The sequence below is a fragment of the Lotus japonicus genome, chromosome 4, assembly GCF_012489685.1.
Source record: "Lotus japonicus ecotype B-129 chromosome 4, LjGifu_v1.2".
Classification (NCBI taxonomy): domain Eukaryota; kingdom Viridiplantae; phylum Streptophyta; class Magnoliopsida; order Fabales; family Fabaceae; genus Lotus; species Lotus japonicus.
In genome coordinates this window covers 69,095,394-69,122,023 of record NC_080044.1, presented here as the reverse complement: position 1 = coordinate 69,122,023, position 26,630 = coordinate 69,095,394, and the positions used below count along the sequence as shown (strand labels likewise).

Genomic DNA, 26,630 nt, shown 5'->3' with positions numbered 1-26,630 from the left:
CTGGTTGACCCAAATGATTCACTGTTCTGGCCAGACCAAATAGTCATAACTCATCATCATCCTGATTGGTTTAAATGATTCACGATCAAGTGAATGTCGTGTTGGTCAGTAGTAACAATTAAGATAAGCTCATAACTCGTTCACTCAGTCACCTGAGACTGTTTAAGCAAAATCATTATCTCAAAAGCTATTTACAATGATTAAACTAAGGCCATAATTAAATGAAATGAAAAACAAAAAATATAGGATGTGACAGGTTTTAAAAGTAGCCACTAGTATAATCAGGGAGGATAGGATTCTTGGCAGTCACGGTGGAATGGCCACCCAACGCGCATACAAAAAGAAACAAAGATTATTCTTCTATGTTTTAAAATTCTATTCGATTCATTACTTGATCTCCAAAAATAACACTCTAGTAGTAGTAGTACCTTCTTCCCCAAGGGATTCAATTTTTTATTCTTCATTTACTAGCTTTAATTCCATTGTGTGAAACTAGAAAATTAGAAATCATGAAACGTGACCTGTTTGAACTCCTCTTCATACAAAATCATCAATTTCCTCGAAATTACTTTGCTATCCCAAAGCATGTATAGTCCCCTGCCTCCTGAAAAATTATAAACCAACAAAGACACATCACATTGGAACTTTCCTAGAACAAGCTCATTTTTATTGTTAACCTCTTTAGTTTGTTCCTCCATGCTTACTTTTACATGGAAAATTAACTCTTCTTTTGTACAATTTTCCTTCTTCTTTATTTCGAATACTTTTCTTCCAAAGACATAAAAAAAAGACAAAACCAAAGGGAAAGAAAGATGTATACTACTCTTCCAAAGGAGACATCAACCTATAAATGACTTAGAACAGAAGGGGAGGGTGTTGCAAAACTTGTTTGTCTCTCAAATTAAAATGGACATAAATCACCAAAATATATGAGAGGTCATAAAATCTTCAGTCTATAATTGACACAACATGACATATGTTACGGTTTGTGTCATAGAAAACTAACACAAAATGGTTGTAGTAATCTAGCAGACATAGCTATGATAGTTTTGTTAAATTGCGAAATCCATCTTGAGAATATTAAAAGGAAAATGTCCGGTAGAGTGAGAAAGGAAAATAAAAGAGGGAAGTAATATGCGAGATAAGAAAATATGTGAAGTGTTTGTACTTTGGACTTTGGAGGTGTCTACAGTGGCATGGATCGTCACATGAGTTTTTACCTTCTATAGCAGGTAATATGACTTGGAAAATTGAAAATTGTTTCATACATTAAGTCCTTGTGAAATCTAAAATTACAATAAAAGTCTCATCTCTTCTTCCTCAAACTTCATACCTCCATAACTATCAAACCTTCAAACTCCACCCTTCCATCACCACCATATTTTCCGGCTACCACTTTTTCCGGGCTCAGTGCTACCATTGCATCCTATAAAATCTATAATTCTGTTTAGTTTCTATTAAACATTTATTCAGTTTTGGGCTCGATAAAATATAAAATTTTACGTTATTTTAATCACTCTTTCATACCTAACGAGGAATGAATTCTGCATGATTTTGTATTTTTTAAAATTAAAAATACAGAAAATTTTTATATGGACTAAAATCAAAATGTGTTACTTTTATAAGAACGGAAAACATATTTAACTCTAAAGCAAAAAACATTTCACAAAAGATTATGAAGTGATTTTGAAGCATAAAAACTTGCAGCTCACAATTAGGATATATATATATATATATATATATATATATATATTAAATTTTAAAAAGTAATAAATTATTTTTCAATTATATAATTTTACATGTGTTGCCTCACAACTTATAATTTATGAAGCTGTCACTGCAAGTGAGAATTATATGTAACAACATTTGAGAAAAAGTGAAACATAAAGCCATTCAGAGTGGTATTTACTATTTACTATTTACTATTTAAACTTGCCAAATTACTAAGGACATAAATCCTGTGCATCTGATTTTGCTTAGATAAAAGTACCAACAAGCTGAAAGTGGTACTAAGATGAAGAAGCACTTGTGTGCAATGCTACTAAGGAAGCATATTGACCTCCCTGATGGAGTAATGCTTCATGCTTTCCCTTCTCTGCTATAACACCATTCTTAACCACTGCAATTAAATCTGCACCCTTAATAGTAGATAACCTATGAGCCACTACTATTGTGGTTCGGTCTACCATAACACGGTCAAGTGCATCCTGAACCACTTTTTCAGACTCGGCATCAAGTGCACTGGTGGCTTCATCTAGTAATAATATCTTTGGATTCTTCACAATAGCTCGCGCAATTGCCACCCGCTGCTTCTGTCCCCCAGATAATTGAACTCCTCGCTCCCCGACTATCGTGTCATAACCCTGCATATATAGTACAATGATCTCAAGAATTTAGACCTGTATTCATATCATATGGTGTCTAAATAACTAATTCAGAAGTTTAAAGATGGACACTAGTTAAACTAGTGTTTAATCAAGAATTTGTAGATAGTGCACACTGCAATTTACCTTCTGCAAACCACTAATGAAATTGTGGGCATTTGCTAGTTCTGCTGCAGCTATGATTTCTGCTTCTGTTGCATCTCCTCCTTTTCCATATGCAATGTTAGCTCTAATAGTTTCATTAAACAGTACTGGCTCTTGGCTTACCAGGCCCATCTGCTGTCTTAGCCATTTCACTTGCAGTCTTTGGATTTCTTTTCCATCCAGTGTAATGTTTCCCGAGTCCGGGTCATAAAATCTTTGTAGTAGTGAGATCACTGTTGATTTTCCACTTCCACTTTCTCCAACCAGTGCAACAGTCTGATTTTTATCAATATGATCAAGAAGTTAGTTCTTTCTTAATGAATAACAATATAGAGTAGTCTACAGGAAAAGACATACAAAAAACAACAAAAGTCTTATCCCACTAAGTGAGGTCGGTTGTATGGTGGATTACTTGATCCATATTAAAGATATGGCCATGTTTACATTGGCTCCAGGAAAAGAATACAAATTAGAAAATTACCTTGCCACTGTGAATGGTCAAGCAAAGATCTTTGAATATTTGAACATCAGGTCTGGTAGGATACTTGAAACTAACATGGTTTAAAACAATTTCTCCATTGACTTCTTCCAATGTCATGCCAGATTCATCACTAGCATCTATTTGTGACTTTCTATCAAGAATAGAAAATATTGAAGCAGCAGCACCTTTTGTATTATTAGAATCTGGAGCCAAGGAGCTATATTGAGAGACTCCCAAAGCTGACATGCTGAGAGCAAAAAAGACCTGAAAATATAGAAAGACAATCAAAGCTAGAAGAAACTGGAAACCTTATGGTGAATACTAGAAAACTAGTACAATGTCTGAAATGGTGAACAAACACATAGAGTAACTTACTCGGAAAACATCTGAGAATGTTGATTTTCCATCCTCTACAAGACGAGCTCCAGCATAAAAACTGCATGCATAAACTGCATACAACACCAAAAATGATAACCCAAAACTAATTCCACTTATTATCCCTCGCCTTATGCCAGTCTTAATTGGTCCCTCACATCTTTCCTGGTATAATTTCATCACCTTCTCTTCAGCACAGAAAGAAGCAACAGTTCTTATACTCCCAACAGCATCATTTGCCACTTGACTCGCATCTTCATACAATTTCTGTTTGGAAAAAAGAATCATAATATATAGTGAAATCGAAAAATGCTCATGCTCATCAAGCTTGCAATAATGTTGGCTCATGCTCATCAATTAATTTTCATCTCTTCTTTGTGTGATGTGAAAAAAAATTCAGAGAAATTGATATATTTTAAAGGTTAACTCTGCCTATACTGGGTAATAGCCAGTTCTAAGCCCGGATAAAGGAGGAAGATAGTGTTAGGTCTGCGGCTGCCGACGTAAAACTGGAAGAATATGGATCAAGTGATTAATATAACCGACCTCACTTAGTGAATAAAGCTTTTGTTGTTGTTGTTTCCTATTATTAAGTTCATTACTCTACTTCACCCCATGTTGAAAACAGCATTCATTCACAATATTAGCTGGTTGTTTAATGGTAGTCAAGAACAAACCTTTGCATCTGCACTGAACCCTTGCAAGAACTTCAGTTGCAAATATCCATTTAATCCTAACAGAGGCACCAAAGCGAGGATTATAAGAGCAAGTTGCCAGCAGGCTACAAAAGCAATTACCAAGCCAGTTATTGCAGTAGCAATGTGTTGAACCAGCAAACCAAGTGCATCCCCAACCAAACCTCGAACAGAAGCTGCATCAGTAGAGAGCCTTGCTCCTAGTGCTCCACTTGAATGGTCAGCTTCATCAAACCAGCTTATTTCCATGTGAACTATTTTCTCAAAGCACATTTTTCTGACCCTTTTGATCAACTTACCGCCAGCAACACCAAAAAAGTAGGACCTACATGGAATAATGAGGAAGGACACCAAACCAAGTGCAACAAACACCAGTGCCCACACTTTTGAATCTTTTCGAAGTTCATCAGCTGGCTCATAGAAAATACTTATCATTTTGGAAAGTAAGAGACCAAAAATAGGTAATAATGCTCCATTCACCACTGCAGTTATAGTCCCTAGCAGTAAGACTGGAATTTCAGGCTTGTTTAAATAAGCGAGGCGATAAAGAGGCACTTTTGGTGAAGACACTGTTGAAGGAGGAGCTTTAGGTCCTCCACTTGTAGGTTCTGAGAACGAGTGACGACCACTGTTTCCAACTCCAGATGATCTTTGGCTTATAGATGCTGAGGAAGAAGATCTTTGACTTGATTGTTTTCCACCAAGCACTATACTTTTTGGCTTATCTGCATCATTTGCAACATTCTGTTCTGATCCCTTCATTTGTTGCAGTCTAATAAGCTGGCTGTAGGCTCCATCAGGATCCTTGGTGAGATCAGCATGTGAACCTGATCAATTGAAAAACATAAGAATTCAATAAGGAATATACACAATTCATGCCTTTGGAGAAATTAGGTTGCTATTACAAGTTACAACATTTGTCTACCTCTTTCAACAATTTTTCCTTGATGAATAACAGCAATGGTATCAGCATTTCTTATAGTGCTTAAACGATGGGCTACAATGACAGTTGTTCGGTTTATCATTATTCTGTCCAAAGCTTCTTGTACAATTCTCTCCGATTCAGCATCAAGAGCACTTGTAGCTTCATCCAGAAGTAGGATTCTTGGGTCTTTCAGAATTGCTCTAGCTATTGCAACTCTCTGCTTTTGACCCCCAGATAGCTGAGTTCCATGTTCACCAACCATTGTATCTAGTCCCTAAGATCATAATTTATAATTGTCTCATATTGTTGTGGTAAAAAGACGATTCAGTAGGAGAATAAAATATGTTTTTTCTTGTTTTTGTCCAATAAGACCATGCTGACAAAGTTAATCCAGAACTCAGGAAGATAACATTTCGAACTTTTAAGCAAAGATTTCACAATGCAATCTCTACATTTAAATTAAGATTTTTAGAGGTCACCTGAGGAAGTTTATCAATGAATTTGGCAGCATTAGCAAGTTCTGCTGCTGCTCTGATTTCTTCATCAGTTGCACCATCCTTTCCATAGGCAATATTTTCCTTAATGCTACAAGTAAAGAGAACTGGTTCCTGGCTGACTAGGCCTATTTTCTGTCTGATCCATTTCAGTTGAAATTCTCTAAGATTGACACCATCTATAAGAACTTCACCGGTCTGTGGATCATAGAATCTCTCTATCAAACTAACTACTGTGGATTTCCCACTCCCACTTTGCCCTACCAAAGCTGCAGTAGTACCACTTGGTATCGAAAGTGAAAATCCATTGAATATCAGTTCATCTGGTCTTGTAGGATAACTAAAACAAACCTCCCTGAGTTCTATATCTCCATGAATGTCATCAAGCTTCCTCCCGTTAGCATCATAAGCATCAATTTCAGGCTTTCTTTTAATTGTTTCAAACATCTTAAAGGCTGCAGCTTGTCCAGCAGCAAAAGCACTCAATATTGGAGATGCCTGCCCTAGAGACCTGAGATTGGAAATGGAAATATAGTTAGCCAGAAAAAACATGTTCATGTCTTAAGATTTGTTGGATACAACAAGAGCCTTATCTCACTAAGTGAGATCGGCTATATGGATCAGTTAAGATTCCTCGGATAAGGGGAATAAAATAATTTTAGATATTATGGGCTCATATCAAGAAAGAAAAAAGGAACAAACAACTTACGAGGATCCAATCAATACAGAAAAAATTACAGTCACGACTTCTCCTCCGTTATATCCTTTCTCTATTATCATCTTCCCACCAAACCATACAGACAATCCATAACTGGAGATACCCACAAAATAGTTTGCACCAAACCCCACACCAGAAGCTAGTGCCTCTTGAACTAAACTCTTGTAAGCTTTAGTTAAGAATTGATTATATTTAGCTATAGCTTGCTTCTCACCAGTGAATGATGCCACCTGCATTGAGAAAATGGAAGAGATTTATATATTCTGAAACAGAAGAAATGAAAAATATAGGACTAGGAGTTCATTCTGCCAGTGTGCATACAGTTCGTATAGAACCTAATGTCTGCTCTACAACATTTGCTGCTGTAGAATAAGCTGCTTGTCCAATGGATGATGCTTTTGAAATAACCTTGCTCATTGTAGCACCTGACAAGGCAATAAGTGGAATAATTGATAGCATGACAAGAGTTAGAAGCCATCCCTTAGTGAATGCTACAACAAAACCCGCAATGAAAGTTGCCACTAGCGATAAGAACTGTCCAACCTGAAAAGGAAAAAAAAATTTACACCAAATCATCTTAAATGGTGACACTACAAGAGCACTAGTAATTGCCGACGACTTTTTATCCCCAGCCAATGACTTACGACGACTCAATACCGACAGATTTTTTTGCCATTGGTAAAATTGCTTTATCAACAATTTTGAGATTTTAACATGCGCTTTTCTTGTAGTGTTGTGATTTAGGACTTGTGGATAGGTAATACCTTCTCACCTATGGCTTCTTGAATAAGAGCAGTATCGCCTGACATCCTTCCAACAACCTCTCCGGTATTAGTTTCTGTATCAAAGAAGCTCACATCTTGTCTCAGAATATTTTGAAGGTATAAGCCTCTAATTCTTGCAGCTTGTCTCTCCCCACTGATCATCCAGCAAGTCGATTCTGGTACATAGCAAACAGAGTTCTTAATGAGCCAGACCAATTGATTAGATAGTAAGAACAAACCAAGAATCTTGTATACTTACGCAAAAGTGATGCAATGAAGGTGCCGGCTCCTAAGTATACAAATTTCAGAGACACCTGAACACAATGAGTCCTTATTAAGTGTTAAGCTAGGAATTTCAGGTCCTAAAAATTCAGTTCAAACTAATATTGATGTAGTCAATGCCATGGTTCAATCTAATATAATATGTTTGAATCAGCTTCTCTTTCATCATAATCAATTTTGTGTGAAGTCTTACTACTAAGTACTAACAGAAGTTTTTCCTCTGAATTCATTTTAGGCTTCAGAATCAATTGTAGAATGATTTCCAAACATGCACTAAGTGGTTTGCCTATTCATTTTATACCAGAAGAACCTGCCTCTTGAGGTTAAAATTTCACAAAAATTGATTACTGAAGAGTAGGAAATTACCTTGGAAACTTCATCAACAACTTCTTTGGAGTTTGTGGTGCTTCCAAATGCATTGATCATATTTCCAAATATCAAAGTCATTACGGGCATGGAGATTCCATTCCCAATAGCACCAAAAGTACCCAGAAACATCAATAATTGATCAAAAGGATCAGCAAATGAGAAGAGCTTGTACAAGGGCACTGTGTTGGTGATTTCATCTTTGGTGTCACTCTTCTTTGAAGATTGCTTGCTATCAGGATCAACAGCTGGTTGAAGACTCACAGTTTCTCTATTCAAACTGCCATCCCCTGCCATTTCTTTGGAGTCAAGACTCCTCAAACAGCTGCAAGAAAAGCATTCCAATGTGAAGAAGAAGAAGATGGCTTCATGAATCAACTAGTCAATAAAATGGCAACATGTTAAGTAAAATTAAAAGCATATCAGAGAGAAAAAAGAGAAATGAACCTTCTTTCTACTACCAAATGCAAAAGTAGTTTTGTTCCAACTTATGTAATAGGTTAATGAAATTGTTCAGTTCTCAATGATTTATATATGTAGTCAGTACTATACAGCAGCATTTGTCAGATAATTTCTATGTAGAAAGTGGAACTAGCATTGCATCCATACAAATTTCTTGACCCGTGAGTCAATCACTCAACCGTATTCATAGTCAATATTACTAGTATTCGTCTAATTGATTTATGTGGTGTTTGAATAACTTCATCATCATCCCAGCACTAAATTTTCAATTGTGGTTGACTCACTTGTAGTCAACTGTAGTAGTAAAATTATAACTTTACTAAAATAAAAAGTTTTCAGAAGACAAAAGAATATTTATTTGGTTAATTAAGAAAGTTTTATTCTGTTAATAAAGCACTTTCATATATCATCAATTCGTGAAGGTAGTTTTACTCCTGATGATGTCTTTGAATTGAGCAGAATGAAATCTTGGGAATGGTTGAGGGCTAAATGTAGCAACTTCTTACATGGAACATTTGAGTGGCATAATGAGCCTATTTGCTGTCTTACAGATATGTAAGTATTGTTGGCCTAGATGGGGCTGAAGCTATAGTTTGACTTGTAGGATTTCTGGTTGCTATATTGGTAAAGGAAGAGAATTTTTCAGGGGTATAATGATATGTTGGTCCCTTGGGCTATTAGTTCTCGTTGGAAGTTGTGGGACAGGACTGCTTCTTCACTGTGATCCCACATTTAGTTTTGATCTATTCCCATGTGGCAATTCATGTGGTTTGGATTCATGTTGGTGATGGCTCTGGAGTTTTCCTTTGTTGGCAGAATTGGATTGTAATAGGAATGTCGTTTATGTGAGATAGCGGGTTCCATTTAATTTTGCAGCATTTGGTTGCGCTGCACGTGTACTTTGTGAAGGGATTGAAGGCATCATCTGTTGAATGCTACAATGGCTTGAAGGCAGGACGGCAGGAATTTTGATATTTTATCCTATGTGTTTTTTTTATAGTCCTCCTTGGAGATTTCATATCGATTACTAAATTCATGTACTCTTTTTCCTTCACCGGATTTTCCCAAGGGGTTTTTCCTGGTAAGGTTTTAATGAAGCATGTTTCTTTAATCTTTGCTGCTGTTATGTATAGTTACTACTTTAATTTTTTCTCCTCTCCTCTTTCTATTTGTATTGGGTTGAAGTACCCCTTGTGCTTCGTTTTAATATAATTCATATTGCTTACCAAAAAAATCAAAAACATTTACTTCTAGAAGATTGTCTGTGTGGAAATAGAGGAAGGGCCACTTCACTTCCCCACCCTATCTAACTAAGAAAAAATAGTAGAAAATAGGGGAAGAGGACAAAATTCACGTGGGCCCCGCGTTCTTAATTTTCTCACCTGATGTGAATGAAGTGAAGAAAATTTGGTTATATCCAAATTGTAGACTAGGAGCTAGCAACATAATCTTTTAAATACGTACATTTAATTGTTATTGATTTATTTTTTAAATAGTTAATACATTTTCTCACCTTTTAAGAAATACATATACTTTTCAGAAAATAAATCAATCGAAATAAATGAGTTTAAATGTGTTCTTACAAAGTGTTATGTTGCATTTTCTCATTTTTATTGCGGAGAATGTCTGAAGCTCGTCTAGAACAAGAAAGAGAAAATAAGTAATAAGGTTGTGGGGGGAAAGGGTGGTTCACTTGATAAGCTAAGAGAAATGAAGGAATTTGCAATGCGAAGGGTCAGGGTTCAAACTCCGACGAATGAACTAATTTACTAACAATTAACTACTAACATTTACCTATAAAAATAATAATAAGCTTGTTATGTTAGTAATAATTAATTAGTAAAATTCTATTAATAATCAAATTAAAGAGGATATAAATTAAAAAGCTAAACTCTAAAATTTATCTAAAAAAAATTATATATATGAATATGATGGGAGAGGGTTTAAGCCACACTTACATGTTGGCGGATCATATTCTTGGGAAAGAGGGTGTTATGGTCCATATTATTCCATATTTGAAAATTCATAACATTGACCTCTTGCCCTTCATGATTGATCAGCCCTCTTAATTTCTACAATTGAGAAATTTCGTAGCAATTACTACACCGAATGTCCGAAGCATGGTGTGGTCATCATCACATGTCATCTATCTTTAAAACTTTGAAAATGTGCATTCATCTCCTTAAAAAAGTGATCAGATTTCTGAGTCATTCTTCTACTTTAGAAAATGACAATCTACTTTAAAATATAAATTTTTCACACTAAAATATTTTATAATCATCATGTCTCCTCACATTTACTCTTTTCTTTTACTATCATCTCTCCAATTCCAACCACTTTAGCATTGTCTCTGTTGTCTCACCAATCCGGTGATTACCAGTTACAGCTAACATCTTCAAGAAAACCACTACTTATTACATGTAACTAAAACCTTGAGAGAGTAAGCCAGAGAGTGGCATTTAAATTTAACTAATCATTGAAAGGGGTCTAATTTGAAGAAGCACTTGTGTGCAATGCTACTAAAGAAGCATAGTGACCACCCTTTTGGAGTAATGTTTCATGCTTTCCTTTCTCTGCTATGACCCCATTCTTAACCACTGCAATTAAATCTGCACCCTTAATAGTGGATAACCTGTGAGCCACAACTATTGTGGTTCGCTCCACCATAACACGGTCAAGTGCATCCTGAACCACTTTTTCAGACTCGGCATCAAGTGCACTTGTGGCTTCATCTAGTAATAATATCTTTGGATTCTTCACTATAGCTCGTGCAATTGCCACCCGCTGCTTCTGTCCCCCAGATAGTTGAATTCCTCTCTCACCTACTATTGTGTCATAGCCCTGCATATATAATATATTCATCTCAAAAATTCAGACAGTGCTCATATCATATATATAAGTGTCTAAAGATTCACACTTGTTGCAGTGGTGTTCATGAATCATGAGAGATTGAGTAGATAGTACACAATGCAATTAATTCACCTTCTGCAAACTACTAATGAAATTGTGGGCATTTGCCAGTTCTGCTGCAGCTATGATTTCTGCCTCTGTTGCATTTCCTCCTTTTCCATATGCAATATTGGCTCTGATGGTTTCATTAAACAGCACTGGCTCTTGGCTTACCATGCCCATCTGTTGCCTTAGCCACTTCACTTGCAGCGTTTGGATTTCGTTTCCATCCAGTGTAATGCTACCTGAATCCAGGTCATAAAATCTTTGTAGTAGTGAGATCACTGTTGATTTTCCACTTCCACTTTCCCCCACCAGTGCAACTGTCTGATTTTTATCAATGTAATCAAGATTTTAGTTTTTCCTTTAGGAAGTACAAGATAGACTAGTATGCTGGATAAGACGCGCAAATTAGAAAATTACCTTGCCACTGTGAATGGTCAAGCAAAGATCTCTGAATATTTGTACATCAGGTCTGGTAGGATACTTGAAACTGACATGGTTAAAAACAATTTCTCCCTTGACTTCTTCTAATGTTATTCCAGACTCATCACTGGAGTCTATTTGTGACTTCCGATCAAGGATCGCAAATACAGAAGCAGCAGCACTTTTTGCATTAGCTGAATCAGGGACCAAGGACCCAGATTGAGAGATTCCCAGAGTTGCCATGCTGAGAGCAAAAAAGACCTAAACATCAACAAACAAAACCAACAATCTTAGAAAAATGATAGAAACTTTCTGGAATCATGGTCTATTGTTTAACAAGTTAGGAGAGTAGGTTACACGGAAAACATCGGAGAATGTTGATTTGCCGTCCTCTACAAGTCGGGCTCCAGCATAAAAGCTGCATGCGTAAACTGCAAATAGCAAGAAGAAAGATACCCCATAAGCTACTCCACTTAATATCCCCCGCCTTATGCCTGTCTGAATTGGCCCCTCACATTTTTCCTGATATAATGCCATCACCTTCTCCTCAGCACAGAAAGAAGCAACTGTTCTTATACTCCCTACAGCATCATTTGCCACTTGACTCGCATCCTCGTACAATTTCTATCATGCAAAACGAGTATCATTATTCATGACATATAGCTAAGTAAAAAGATATAGTTTGTTCTTATATTTTTTGTTCAGGTTTGTAACTCCACTTCCCCTCAAGTTGAAAACACAGATATTTTCATATTCATTCAAAATATTGCTCTATTAATGAAAGTCAATAACAAACCTTAGCATCACCGGCGAATCCTTTCAAGAACTTAGCGTGCGCATATCCATTCAGTCCTAATAGAGGTGCCAGAGCAAGGACTATAAGCGCAAGTTGCCAGCTGGCTTGAAAAGCAATTACCAAGCCCGCTATTGCAGCAGAAATATTTTCAACCAGCAAACCAAGTGCATCCCCAACCAAGCCTCGAACAGAAGCTGCATCAGTAGAGAGCCTTGCTCCAATTGCACCGCTTGAATGCTCAGCTTCATCAAACCAACTTATTTCCATGTGAACAGCTTTCTCAAAACACATTTTTCGGATCCTTTTGATCAACTTACCACCAGCAACACCAAAAAAGTAGAACTTACTTGGAACAGCTATTAATGATGCCACACCAAGCCCGAGAAACACCAGTGCCCAAACTTTTGAATCTTTACGAAGTTCATGAGGTGGCTCATAGAAAATAGTTATCATTTTGGAAAGCAAGAGCCCAAAAATAGGCATTGTTACTCCTTGTATAAATGCAGCAATAGTCCCTAGCAGTAAGACCGGAATCTCAGGCTTATTTAAAGAAGCCAGGCGGCAAAGAGGAACTCCTGGTGGTGAAGAAACTGATGACGGAAGAGCTTGAGATCCTCCATCTGCAAGTTCCGAGATGCCAACTTTTGTGGGCACACCAAATGATGCTGACAATGACAGACGACCGCTGTTTCCAACTCCAAATGACTCCTGGCTTATAGAACGTATGGAAAGGGATCTTTGACTTGATATTCTTCCAGAGTGAACTATACTTTCTGGCTTTTCTGTGTCATTTGCAACATTTTGTTCTGATCCCTTTATTTCTTGCAGTCTAATGAGCTGGCTATAGGCTCCATCAGGATCCTTGGTGAGCTCAGCATGTGAACCTGATCAATTGAAAATATAAGAATGCAATAAGGTATATAAACATTTGGGTTTCATACCTTTCAATAACTTTTTTCCAAGGAGAAATTAGATTTCTATCAGAATATAATATGTTACCTCTTTCAACTATCCTTCCTTGATGAATAACAGCAATGGTATCCGCGTTCTTTATAGTGCTTAAGCGGTGGGCTACAATGACAGTTGTTCGGTTTATCATTATTCTGTCCAAAGCCTCTTGTACAATTCTCTCAGATTCAGCATCAAGGGCACTTGTAGCTTCATCAAGAAGTAGGATTCTAGGGTCTTTCAGAATTGCTCTAGCTATTGCAACTCTCTGCTTTTGACCCCCAGAGAGCTGAATTCCATGCTCACCAACCATTGTGTCTAGTCCCTAAAATAATAATTCATAATGGCATAAGTTTAAACTATTGAGCACGACTTAATCATGCTATTTCTTTTTTTTTTTGGTTACTCATCATGCTATTTCTACACTTAAATGAAAATTGGAGAGTTTACCTGAGGAAGTTTATCTATAAATTTGGCAGCATTAGCAAGTTCTGCTGCAGCTCTTATTTCTTCATCAGTTGAACCATCCTTGCCATAGGCAATATTCTCTTTAATACTACAAGTAAAGAGAGCCGGCTCCTGGCTTACTAGGCCTATCTTCTGTCTGATCCATTTCAGCTTAAATTCTTTAAGGTTGATACGGTCAATGAGAACTTCACCGGCCTGCGGATCATAGAATCTCTCTAACAAGCTAACAACTGTGGATTTTCCACTCCCACTTTGCCCTACTAGAGCTGCAGTAGTACCACTTGGTATTGAAAGAGAAAATCCATTGAATATCAGTTCATCTGGTCTTGTAGGATAACTAAAACAAACCTCCCTGAGTTCTATATCCCCACGAATGTCTTCAGGCTGCAGACCAGTAGCATCATCAGCATCAATTTCTGGTTTCCTATTAATTGTCTCAAAGAGCTTATAAGCTGCAGCTTTTCCAGCAGCAAAAGCACTCAAGCTTGGAGATGCCTGCCCAAGAGAGCTGGGATCGGAAATAGAAATAAGGGGAAGAAATTAAATTTAGAAATTATAAGCTCATATCAAGAATGAAAAAGGAACACATAACTTACGTGGAGCCCATCAATACAGAAAAAATTACAGTGACAACAGTCCCTCCAGTATATCCTTTATCTATTACCAGTTTCCCACCAACCCATACAGCCAAACCGTAACTGGCGATAAAGAGAAAAAAGAGTATACTAAACCCCCAACCAGAAGCTATCGCTTCTTGCACGCCAGTCTTGTAAGCTATGTTTAAGGACTCATTATATTTTGCTATAGAGTGCTTCTCCCCAGTGAATGATGCAACCTGGATTGGGAAATGCAGTCATTTATATAATCTGCAATAACAGAAAGAAAAATTCGAGTTCTTTTGGCAGTGTGCGTACAGTTCGGATAGAACCTATGGTTTGCTCCACTACACTTGCTGCTTTAGAATAAGCTGTTTGTCCCTTGGATGATGCTTTTGTAATAGCCATGCTTGACGTAGCACCAGCCAAGATAAGAAGTGGAATAATTGATAGCATGATAACGGTTAGAAGCCACCCCTTAGTGAATGCTATGATAAACCCTCCAATGAAAGTTGCCACAAACTGAATAAATTGTCCGACCTGAAATGAGAGGGAAACAACAAAATTTTCCTTGAACTTTCCTTCTTTTCCTTTTTCGCTAGTTAGGGGAAAATAAAAAGGTGATTATTTAAGACTTGTATGGTGAATGATTAATACCTTCTCACCCATGGCATCTTGAATAAGAACTGTATCACCGGACATCCTTCCAACAACCTCTCCAGTATTAGTTTCCTTATCAAAGAAGCTCACATCTTGCCTCAGAATATTTTGAAGGTACAAGCCTCTAATTCTTGCAGCCTGTCTCTCACCAGTAATCATCCAGCAAGACAATTCTGATATGCAAAGCAAGCATTTCTTTGGGTCATAATGAGCCAAACTGATTAGTTAGATTGTAAGAACTAGCAGAGAATCTGATTTACTTACGCAAAAGTCCTTCAATAAATGCACCAACAGCCAAGTATACAAATTTCAGAGATACCTACACACAACAAGTCGTTATGAAGTGTTGAGAAATTCTGAGTTTCAAGTTCTAAAAGTTCACTTCAATGTCAAACTAATATTGCTGTATTAAACAGGTGCCATGAAGGATGTTGATGGTATACCAGAAGAACCCCAAAGCATGACCAATTTCACAAATATGGAATTGTGGTAAAGAGATTAGTTAGATTTACCTTGGAAACATCATCAACGAGTTCTTTGGTGTTTTTAGATCCTCCAAATGCATCGATCATGTCTCCAAGTATAAAAATCATCAAGGGCATGGTGACTCCACTGCCAATAGCACCCACAGTCCCCACAAACATCAATAAATGATCCAAAGAATCCGCAAATGAGAAAAGCTTGTGTAAGGGTACAGAGTTGATAGTTTCATCTTTGGCCTTGCTAGTCTCTGAATCTTGCTTGTTATCATGATCTACATCTAGTTGAAGACTCGCAATATCCCCATCCAAACTGTTATCCCCCACCATTTTCTTGGAGCAAGGAAAACTTCTTTTTCCTACTAACCTCTTTACCAGTGAAATTAAATGGAAAAAAGCTGCAGGAAAAGAATTTCAAGCTCAAAGTCAGTAACACACAACAAGATAGTGCTTTCCGATTTTAACTTTATCAGGGAATCTCATCTTTGTGTTTTGTTCAGCTGGTTTGTTCTGTTTGCCTTGAGTGTGTGATAAAGAAGATCATTTCATTTCATGTCATTTTCTTCTACAGCAGGGTTTAGAAGTTCAAGCTTAGTTGAGCACAAGTATTAATACTATACTCCAAAAAAAAAGTTGCAGCACAAGATGAGGAACTTATAAAATGGCAACAAGTTAACTAAAACAAAAGCCATATGAAACCATGAAGAAAATCAGAATCAAGAGAGAGAGAGTGCTAGTAGAGGAGTTATGCTTTAAAAGAAATTTAATGAACCTTTTGCAACTAAATTGGCTCTTCACAGCTCACAGAAGATGGGAAACTAGCCATAGTAAGCACAGAGGAATGAAGGAAAACACGAAATTTCAACTGGAAAGTGGAATCCAGTTGCAGACAAATTTAAGAGGTTAGTAAGTCAATGGAGCATATGCCTAGTTCTTACTTAAGTATATAACTCAATATTATACACTACTAGTCAAATCTGGAAGTTGCAACTTGCATCATCTGCACATTTCTTTGTTCTTAAGTTGATTGCACTCAATATTTATACTCATAATTCACTTTTTCAGATGTGAATTCTGAATTATTGATATATGTTGAATTTAAAACAAGGACCCTCTAGAAAAACTTGTCTTTCCATCATCATCAACATCATACAGAATTGGTCAAATAATTTTATTGGATAAATAAAATTGGAAGTTGAATATGCAAATTTCTTGATTCATACATTAACATTATTCTAATCCAATTAGTATTATATTTTTCTTTGCTGTCTATTCCAAATTAATTTGTTTATGTTAGTGTTTGAAAATTTGAGCATGTATCATAAAGAGTTCATGAGATCATGAACCGTACCAGCTTAACTTTTCTGCTATTTTATATAACATAGAATATTCAAGGAGAAAAGGTAAGTCCTTGATTTACCATGGTATACTGAAGCTTCTGAGCAGGTTTATGTTGCCACTTCCCTGAGCCACCGCTTGGTAAGGAGGCGCAACCGCGCTTAGGAGGAACATCGCCGTGTAATGCTGCTGAGACACTGATGCGAGAGGCTGAGCATGCATTGTGAACAACGTTGATGTTGTTTTGACGATGATGCTATTCTTCTCTGTTTGTCTCGGACCAAACTTCATTCACTGTGTTTTCCTGCAGAAAGGTGCGGGAATGGAATGTGAAAAAGGGGAGGACTAGTTATCGTTCATACACACCTTCACCTCTTTTTCAGCTTCATTTTTTATTTATTTCTTTTGTCTCTATCGATCAAATCATCTACCATATCCTTATTTTCACACTTAAAAAATAAAATGTGAATGAAAGATTATCCAAACTGACTTACAGCCACATACACTCCATTGTTATGACCGAACTCATGATTAAAAGACGAAGTAAGCTAACATTACATTGCTATAACACTAGTACATTAACAGCCTCTTAGAATAACCAAATTTGTCCATTTATGTGTCACCTTTTCTTTGTGTATTTTTCCCCTTAATTAAAAAAGTATAAAAAATCATTTTTCTTTTCAAACCGGCTAAGCAAATGAACACTAAATGACGAATGGAACTTTTTCCTCTAAGTTCAAGGTGAAATTAAGGATGATTGGATGCTATTAGTATGTTAGAAGGTTGTCCCCGGAGGATAGCTCAAGTGGTAAGAGCTAGGAATATAAGGGTTGGATTGGGTGAGGGTGAAGGGTCCCGGGTTCAAACCCGGTTGAGTGATTAATTTACTAACATTTCTAACAACTAACATTTGACTATCAAAAAAAAGTATGTTAGAAGGTTCACATGATTCAAAACACTTTCGTATGACATATTAAATGTGTTTGGTTTGATGTGAATTTCCATTTGGTTTTTGTGATCTCTCTCTTTGAGCACTGAGGCACATAAACTTAGGTTTACCCTAATTCATGTCTTTTGTCATGTTTTGTAAACCCATTTTTTAATGAAAATTGAGAAACAAATAACCTCTAAAATCTTCTAGAACTCTCTAACACCTCCCAATAATTTACCTTCTCGAATAATATTGGCTAAATACTTTGGTATTAGCCATTTATGTGTCACCTTTTCTTTGTGTATTTTTCCCCTTAACTAAAAAAGTATAAAAAATCATTTTTCTTTTCAAACCGGCTAAGCAAACGAACACTAAATGACGAATGGAACTTTTTCCTCTAAGTTCAAGGTGAAATTAAGGATGATTGGATGCTATTAGTATGTTAGAAGGTTGTCCCCGGAGGATAGCTCAAGTGGTAAGAGCTAGGAACATAAGGGTTGGATGGGGTGAGGGTGAAGGGTCCCGAGTTCAAACCCGGATGAGAGATTAATTTACTAACATTTCTAACAACTAACATTTGACTATCAAAAAAAAAAGTATGTTAGAAGGTTCACATGATTCAAAACATTTCGTATGACATATTAAATGTGTTTGGTTTGATGTGAATTTCCATTTGGTTTTTGTGATCTCTCTCTTTGAGCACTGAGGCACATAAACTTAGGTTTACCCTAATTCATGTCTTTTGTCATGTTTTGTAAATCCATTTTTTATTGAAAATTGAGAAACAAATAACCTCTACAATCTTCTAGAACTCTCTAACACCTCCCAATAATTTACCTTCTCGAATAATATTGGCTAAATACTTTGGTAGGCTGTAACATCTCGATCTGACGACTGGTCTCACGGTAACAACACGAGTCATTTCAGTGCGCTTTGTCCTCACTCGCGCACTTCCTGGGAAAACTTCCCAGGAGGTCACCCATCATAATATTGCTCCAAGGCTAGCACACTTAACCATGAAGTTCTTATGAGTTGGGCTCCCGAAAAGAAGTTGTAGCTTGTTGTTATGGGCAGTACAATCAAATCATATATGTCATCCTCAACTGTATAGTTCATCCCTACACAGTCTCAGAATACCTCTTGTTCGGGTGTGGTGCGTCCCTCCACATAGAAGGCGATCAATCCTCGCCCTCGTCAGCTCAAGGCGTCACAGGCCCACCAACTTCCGCTTGGTTCGTTCCCGAACCACACCGTACTGGGAGAGGTCGGCTCTGATACCAATTGTAACATCCTGACTTGACGATTGGCCTCACGGTAACAACACGAGTCTTTTCAGCGCGCTTTGTCCCCACTCGCGCGCTTCCCGGGAAAACTTCCCAGGAGGTCACCCATCATAATATTGCTCCAAGGCTAGCACACTTAACCATGGAGTTTTTATGAGTTGGGCTCCCGAAAAGAAGTTGCAACTTGTTGTTATGGGTAGTACAATCAAATCTTATATGCCCTCCTCAACTGTATAGTCCATCCCTACAAAGCCTCATAATACCTCTTGTTCGGGTGTGGTGCGTCCCTCCACATAGAAGGCGATCAATCCTCGCCCTCGTCAGCTCAAGGCGTCACAGGCTTGTAACGCCCCAATTTCTCAACTGAGGAGTCACATTAGTAACCTAACAAAGTCTAAGTACTATTTCGTAATCCTAAGAAAACACGATATATTTTTTCTTTTCAAAACAACTAAACATAGTTGAATACATAACATAGTCTTAAATAAACAACCCGTTCCCGACATATAATAATAGTGTCTTACAATATCATAAGCAAGTTTCCAAAATAAGTACGCACACTTAAACAGTGGCGAAAACAAGGTTTTAAGAGCAGGGTTTTCAGATAACGAAGAAGACTCAAAGCATAAACTACTAGGAGGAAACTATACAGCTTCTTCCATCCTTGCTCCGCCGGTTACTATTCCTCCTCCATCTCAGCATGGCTAAGCATCGTCGGAAGGCTCTCCATCGCCTAATAGCGTTAAGCGCTCAAACAACAAATAGCAAACGGAAAGGGTTAACTCCATACAACTACCACATATAAAAGAGAAAAGCATGCTATTGAATTTAATTACATAGCATGGTAAATAACTAGCAACTTAACTCAAGTTAGATGACAACTCATCCTATCAATCATGAAATCGAATCATATATTTAACAGAATCAAACGATATGGTTTTAAAACAGATATCAATAACTTAATAACATAAATTAACTCAGGAATCAATAACTTAACAGCATAGATAAATTCAGACAACAATAACTTCAACAGTATAGATGTAGATCAAATGTCAACAAAACCAACAATACAAATCAACTCATATATCAACAAAACCCACAATATAAATCAAATCAGATATCGTCAAAACAACAATTTAAACCAACCCAGATATCAATAGAACCAACAATATAATCAACTCGGATATCAATAACCTCAACAATATAACATCAAATCAGATATCGATAACCTCAACAATATAACATCAAATCAGATATCAACAACCTCAACAATATCAATCAAACAATAACGTCTCGCAAGACAGGACAATCACGTGGGACAAACCCACCTCATCGCCGCTTTAGCGTCTCAAAATACGGGACAATCACGCGGGACAAACCCACCTCATCGCCACTTTATAACGTCTCAAAAGACGAGACAATCCCGTGGGACAAACTCACCTCATCGCCACTTTAGCGTCTCAAAAGACGGGACAATCACGAGGGACAAACCCACCTCATCGCCACTTTATAACGTCTCGAAAAGACGGGACAATCCCGTGGGACAAACCCACCTCATCGCCACTTTAACGTCCCAAAAGACGGGACAATCGCGTGGGACAAATCCACCTCATTGCCACTTTATAACGCCTCGACAGACGGGACAATACCGTGGGACAAACCCACCTCATCGTCACTTCAAGCAAACCAAAACATCTCATCCAACTCAGTGGTCACTCAAACAACAATCTCAAATTCAATTATCAAATCAACATAATCACATGTTATTCATATTATCAACAAACATATGTCTCATCAAAATGCATACTAACTCAGCTCACTATTTCAACATAACAACAATCAAGGTATCAACAATAACCTTGTCATATCCACTAGAAAGCAGTAATGACAGAAACCAGTAAACGGCTGAAACCTCTCAGAAAACAGAGACACACGTCTCAATAAGTTCACTCGGCCGAAGCCTCCAGAAAACATCTGGCACAAGCCTCAGAAAACATTCAAAATAAGCAAGTATACAACATTGCAAAACATGCCAATATTTCAATCAATTGTCAATCAAATTAAACACCTTCATCTCAAACGCATGCAGTGCGATAAAAGCATGCAAAACTCAAAGACGCACTAAAACTGAGTTACCCTTACCTTCGTGAGTAGAAGTTGTGCATGGAAGTCGCGAACCTAGAACAAGGAAACACAATCATCAATACAAGCCCTACTAGAAGCTACACTGTATAATAACACAAATCAAAACCGGAAAGAAAGCTTTTAAAGCTTCAGAGTTCCTATTTAGGCACGAATTGACAATAGAACTTCGTTTGCTAAAACGCGCATAACTTGAGCTACAGAACTCGGAATGACACGAAACCAACGCTAAAATTTCGACAATTGAAAAAGCTACGCTATAGCTCAAGCCATACAGACCCAAAAATTATTTTTGGACAAGGTACCATAACACTAAGTTTCGGCCACTTTAGAAAATAGGGTTTCCGAACTTTTTCTTCGATCTAATTTAATTCCTAGGTATTCTTAGGCGACATCTAGGCCAGGGAAACTCTCAGAAAAATTATCGGGTCGAAAACTAGAATAGGGGTATTTTGGTCAGTGTTTTTAGCTCGGAAATTCAAAATTGGAATTTCGAAAAATAAATTTGATAAGCTTGATCCTAACGACATTTGTAACAACTAATCCTACTGACGCTAAGCTCAGTCGAGAGTTTTCGAACCAAAAAGCAAGGCTTTCTCATAAAAGTGGGTATTTCTACAGAATTTGATCTCTGCGGAGATTCGGCGAGATTCAACGGAAAACAACTGGATATTCATGTTCTTGGGCATGCAGGGAATAAGTTTAGACAGAAAAATCAAGTTATTTGGACACTTTTACAAAAAACTCAAAACTTTGAGCACAGAAAGACATAGAGAAAAGCGACAGAATTTACGATCAGAGGTAAGGAAAAGCACGAGTACCTCGAGGCCTACGTATAGCAACTGTCAGTGCGACGATCAGGCAAGAAACGACGAAAATCTTCCTCTCCCTCCTTCCTCTTGAGCTCGCGGCCTTGGTGGTGAAAATGGTGAGGATTTTGAGTTTTTATGCTATTTATAGGAGATGGAAAACGCGGGGAAATGAAAATTTCGCGATTTCGATTTTTCCTGTGCATTCTTCGGTGAATTATAAGATAGAATCCGGCGACAGAATTCCAGAACTCGAACCAGATTTCTTGGAATTTGAGCAAACGATTCACTAACGATGTTAATCGATTTAACCCGAAAAGTTACTTTTTGCAGTTGATGTCGGAAGAGAAAACTTCCTTCTAAAGAAAGGTCGAAAACATCGAAAAAAATGGGTGTGCGCGTGTGGAATCTTCATTTGAAGCTCCGAATAGAAAAAGTCTCCATCAACAGTTTACTTTAAGGTTCTTGAGCTATCAGGGATTCAGTTTCGGCAAACTTCCGAAAATTGAAATCGGTCGTTCGTACGGTCCAGGGTTTCGTGTCGAAATACTTGTCAAGGAAAGGAATAAGAGAAATTCTTATATTCCTCTGAATATTTTTGAATATCGTTTCTACAGTGCTTTAAGAGCAGATTAGTCATTTACTAACGTTTTTGCCCCAAGGCGGAAGTGAATAAGACTCGTGCTATAACCTATAGCGACTATAGAACTATTCTTAGTCATTTCGTGAACTCTCTTTCTCATAATACTAATCCAAACATCAAACATAAGTCAAGTTCCTCTCACGCTTACACAGAATTCTATGCGTGAGGTGGAAATTAATTAATTTATTTTAATTCTAAAATCCTGGGTCTTACAATACTACCCCCCAAAAAGAAAGTTTCGTCCCGAAACTTGGTGTCAGAGGAACTCGGGAGTGTCATCCCCTCACATAACATTTTCTAAGCTATCCTCAAGGTCTCGTTTACCCTTAGGTTCTTGGTGACTCTCCCACAGATAGCAACCTCTAGTCTGCAACTCAATGCTAGAACTTTCCGTCCTTAACCTGGTCACTCCTATGTCAATCACAGTCTCCAGGTTTTACCCACTTAGGACAAGAGTTCTCAGACTTAAAGTCTACACCTTTACTAAGTTTGGACCTCTATTATCCTTTCGCTCTCTCACACTCCTCAAGTGGAAGACTATTTCTTAAAACTACAACTTATCCGCAAGGAGAATCAAACATTTAACATAAACAATTGTAACGCCGATTAGTTCTATAGGCTCGTACAACTGTAAGGAGACAGGAACCAAAGTCTGGTTGATGAACCATGACCGTGTGATCAGAGCGTGATTAATAGTCGTCCGATTAACCTTCGAGTTCATCAGATCGACGGTGGAGGATCGTTCTCAGCTGGTATCATCGGCTGGGGTGGTCACACGGTTGTCTGACAGACTTCTACTTTCCTGTGACGCCTTGAGCTGACGAGGGCGAGGATTGATCGTCTTCTATGTGGAGGGACGCACCACACCCGAACAAGAGGTATTCCGAGACTGTGTGGGGATGGACTATACAGTTGAGGAGGGCATATATGATTTGATTGTACTACCCATAACAACAAGTTGTAACTTCTTTTCGGGAGCCCAACTCATAAGAACTTCATGGTTAAGTGTGCTAGCCTTGGAGCAATATTATGATAGGTGACCTCCTGGGAAGTTTTCCCAGGAAGTGCGCGAGTGAGGATAAAGCGCACTGAAAAGACTCGTATTGTTACCGTGAGGCCAGTTGTCAGATCGGGATGTTACAATTGGTATCAGAGCCGACGTCTCCTAGTACGGTGTGGTTCGAGGACGAACCAAGAGGAAGTTGGTGGGCCTGTGACGCCTTGAGCTGACGAGGGCGAGGATTGATCGCCTTCTATGTGGAGGGACGCACCACACCCGAACAAGAGGTATTCCGAGGCTGTGTAGGGATGGACTATATAGTTGAGGAGAGCATATAATATTTGATTGTACTACCCATAACAACAAGTTGCAACTTCTTTTCGGGAGCCCAACTCATAAAAACTCCATGGTTAAGTGTGATAGCCTTTGAGCAATATTATGATGGGTGACCTCCTGGGAAGTTTTCCCGGGAAGCGCGCGAGTGAGGACAAAACGCGCTGAAAAGACTCGTGTTGTTACCGTAAGACCAGTCGTCAAGTCAGGATGTTACATAGGCTATCTCTTGATTTTTCTTTTTCTTAGACAATGACACTTGGAATGATAGTCAAACAACGTTTGCGTCAAGAAAATAGAGGATAAATTCTATACAAAGTAGCAATGTCATAATCCTACTGAATTAAGCACTACATAAATATATAATATTTCCCATTAATTCAATGTGGTGGAATGCTCTATTCAAGAATTTGATAAAACATTCACTAAATTGATGGCTTCAGGCAGCCAGACTTTAGTATTTACAAACTCATTTTTACTGTTCAGATTTTATAATTTTGCTATTATTTTACAAAATATATAAGACCTTTCTTATTTTATTTTTCAGCCCTTGTCAAGGTATGTTCAACATCATGTTAGAGCAACTCCAACGGGAGTTGCTTAACCTGGTTGCTTAAATTAAGGAACGTTCCTTATTTTTCTGCTCCAATGGAGCTTGCTGAGGTGGCGTTGCTTATAGCTCAAAGCTAAGCAACGTTGCTTATTTAAGCAACGCTCTTTAGCTTGCTGCAGGTATTAAAAAATTGTTTTTCCTCTTTCCATTCAGCAACAGAAAATCGTTAAAAGGGGAGGGAAGAACCGATCAATGGATAAGCAGAAGCAAGAAACAGAGATAAAATACACAGATCAATGAACAAGCAGAGATCCAACAATACAAAGCAACCCAGAAAAGAGATTTAAATTTCAGAAATTTCAACAACAATCCAAAATTTCAGAAATATATTACAGTAGGGGAAGGGAGATGAACACAGATTAAACAATTAAAATACACATTTTTGAAACAAATCAAAAAAATTACACAAGGATCTCCGATTTGATGGCTGGAGTCTTGCAAGCCCTTTGAACCTTTGAGCCATTGAGCCTCTGATCTTCGATTTGGAACCTTGCATGTCCTCTGAACCTCTGAAACTTGCATGTCCTCCGATCTATAATGCCGAGAGAACGCGATGGGCTTCGAGAGAGTGGGTGGAGACGGCGGTTGTGAGGCTTGAGAGGGTTTCAGAGAGGCGGAGGCTTCAAGAGAGTGGGTGGAGGATTCGAGAGGCGGAGGCTTCGAGAGAGTGGGTGGAGACGGCGGTTGTGGTCTGAGACGGCGGTTTGAGAGGTCTGAGACGGCGGTTTGAGAGGCTTCGAGAGAGTGAGAGAGAGAAAGAGGGTTTCAGAGAAAGAGGGTTTGAGAGGGTGGAGTGGAGGGTTCGAGAGAGTTTGAGACGGTTGAGTGTGTGATGAAGCTTCGAGAATGAGTGTGTGAATGAGCATTTGACACGGTTTAAAACTCTGTCGTTTTGGGTGAGTGTGTGAATGGACTTTTTTAGTGAATGTGTTAATGGACTTTGGCCCAAATTAAGAAAAAGAGAATCAGATAAATTGAATATTGTACCCAAGAAAAAAGATAAGTTGAAATATATAGTTTTTTTTAAATCAAATTGAAATATATAGTTAGTTTGTTATTTTGTTTTTGAAACCCTTGTTATATTTGAAAAAAGAAATTGAATTTGTTATGCTGTAAAATTTGAGCATAGTTTAGAAATATGTTAATTCAAAAATTAGATAATATAATTTAAATACAATATTGTTATAAATGTTTAAATTTAAATCATGTTTGGTGGAACTAAAAAATATAAATATGGCTTAATTACAACTTTGGTCCCCGACGTTTACCAATGCCACGATTTTGGTCCCTCACCTAATTTAATTACATGAATGGTCCCCGACATTGTAGGTTGTGTACAACGTTAATCCTACTGTTTATTTCTTAATGGGGGAGACTTACGTGGACGTCTAGTTGGAGAGAAAAAAGAGGTATGAGAAGAGAGGGAAGCAGTTCTAGGGAGATCAGGGGTTTGGGTATAATGAGTTCAGATAAGGGTCACGTGATACTCACGTGCTTCCCTCTCTCTTCATACCTCCTTTCTCTCTCCAATTGGACGTCCACGTAAGTCTCCTCCATTAAGAAATAAACGGTAGGACTAACGTTGCACACGATCTACAACGTCGGGGACCATCCATGTAATTAAATTAGGTGGGGGACCAAAATCATGGTATTGGTAAACGTCGGGGACCAAAGTTGCAATTAAGCCTATAAATATATGAGGTATAGTAGGACCCAACTAAAAGTAAAATAAGCAACCTTGCATTGGAGTAAAATTTGCATGGGTTGCTTATGAGTTGCTTAAATCCTATGTGGCAGTTGGACCCACCAGAATGGAGTTTAAGCAACCCAAGTAGTAACTTTGTATTGAAGATACTCTTAGGTAACATTGGAACTTAATTATCTTGCGGACCCGTTATGAAAAGTGGTATTCATGTGAGCTAAAGATGAAGACTTTAGAACCCAACAATCTTGCATGCGACATTAGTATTGATTGGTACCAATATGTGATAGACAACAAGATAAGTTGGTAAAAGGGTTCATTTCAAGTCTGACAGTACTGCTAACAACATTGCGAGAGGCTGAGAATGAAGCATCACTTTGTGTATATTGGGGATTGGTGCAACTTTTGATTTTTCAAACAAAAT

The 26,630-nt window shown here is 37.8% G+C and overlaps 2 protein-coding genes and 1 non-coding gene across 3 annotated transcripts; 1 reads left to right on the top strand and 2 right to left on the bottom strand.

Annotated features, from left to right (window-relative positions):
* Positions 1-1,746: 1,746 nt before the first annotated feature.
* LOC130714932 (ABC transporter B family member 11-like) lies at positions 1,747-8,266 on the bottom strand. The gene is made up of 13 exons (XM_057564913.1): positions 8,076-8,266; positions 7,629-7,953; positions 7,240-7,294; positions 6,981-7,156; positions 6,538-6,759; positions 6,208-6,446; positions 5,484-6,009; positions 5,005-5,278; positions 4,062-4,906; positions 3,385-3,651; positions 3,010-3,273; positions 2,511-2,804; positions 1,747-2,363 (listed from the first exon to the last, which is right to left on the bottom strand). The coding sequence occupies exons 2-13, from the start codon at positions 7,923-7,925 to the stop codon at positions 2,010-2,012; spliced, it is 3,813 nt and encodes a 1,270-aa protein (XP_057420896.1). The 5' UTR covers positions 7,926-7,953; positions 8,076-8,266; the 3' UTR covers positions 1,747-2,009.
* Positions 8,267-10,326: 2,060 nt separating this feature from the next.
* Positions 10,327-16,352, bottom strand: LOC130710704 (ABC transporter B family member 11-like). Its single transcript, XM_057560053.1, has 13 exons — positions 16,185-16,352; positions 15,446-15,810; positions 15,198-15,252; positions 14,931-15,106; positions 14,592-14,813; positions 14,274-14,512; positions 13,660-14,185; positions 13,261-13,534; positions 12,262-13,145; positions 11,823-12,089; positions 11,463-11,726; positions 11,073-11,366; positions 10,327-10,931 (listed from the first exon to the last, which is right to left on the bottom strand). Exons 2-13 carry the CDS (start codon positions 15,740-15,742, stop codon positions 10,578-10,580), a joined length of 3,852 nt encoding a protein of 1,283 aa, XP_057416036.1. The 5' UTR covers positions 15,743-15,810; positions 16,185-16,352; the 3' UTR covers positions 10,327-10,577.
* Positions 16,353-23,135: 6,783 nt separating this feature from the next.
* Positions 23,136-23,351, top strand: LOC130716428 (small nucleolar RNA U3). The gene has a single exon (XR_009012041.1). It is a non-coding gene; the product is annotated as a small nucleolar RNA U3 (small nucleolar RNA).
* The last annotated feature ends 3,279 nt before the right edge of the window (positions 23,352-26,630 follow it).

Bases quoted from the DNA above. Each gene is read 5' to 3' on its own strand.
- LOC130710704 (XM_057560053.1), bottom strand. From the start codon at position 15,742: ATGGTGGGGGATAACAGTTTGGATGGGGATATTGCGAGTCTTCAACTA. The intron at 13,535-13,659 runs GTAAACTCTCCA...TTATTATTTTAG, and splicing joins TTATAGATAAACTTCCTCAG to GGACTAGACACAATGGTTGG. The intron at 11,367-11,462 runs GTAATTTTCTAA...GATAAAAATCAG, and splicing joins TGACCATTCACAGTGGCAAG to ACAGTTGCACTGGTGGGGGA.
- LOC130714932 (XM_057564913.1), bottom strand. From the start codon at position 7,925: ATGGCAGGGGATGGCAGTTTGAATAGAGAAACTGTGAGTCTTCAACCA. The intron at 7,157-7,239 runs GTAAGTATACAA...GCTATGTACCAG, and splicing joins CTTCATTGCATCACTTTTGC to AATCGACTTGCTGGATGATC. The intron at 3,274-3,384 runs GTAAGTTACTCT...CTATATTTTCAG, and splicing joins CATTCTCAGATGTTTTCCGA to GTCTTTTTTGCTCTCAGCAT.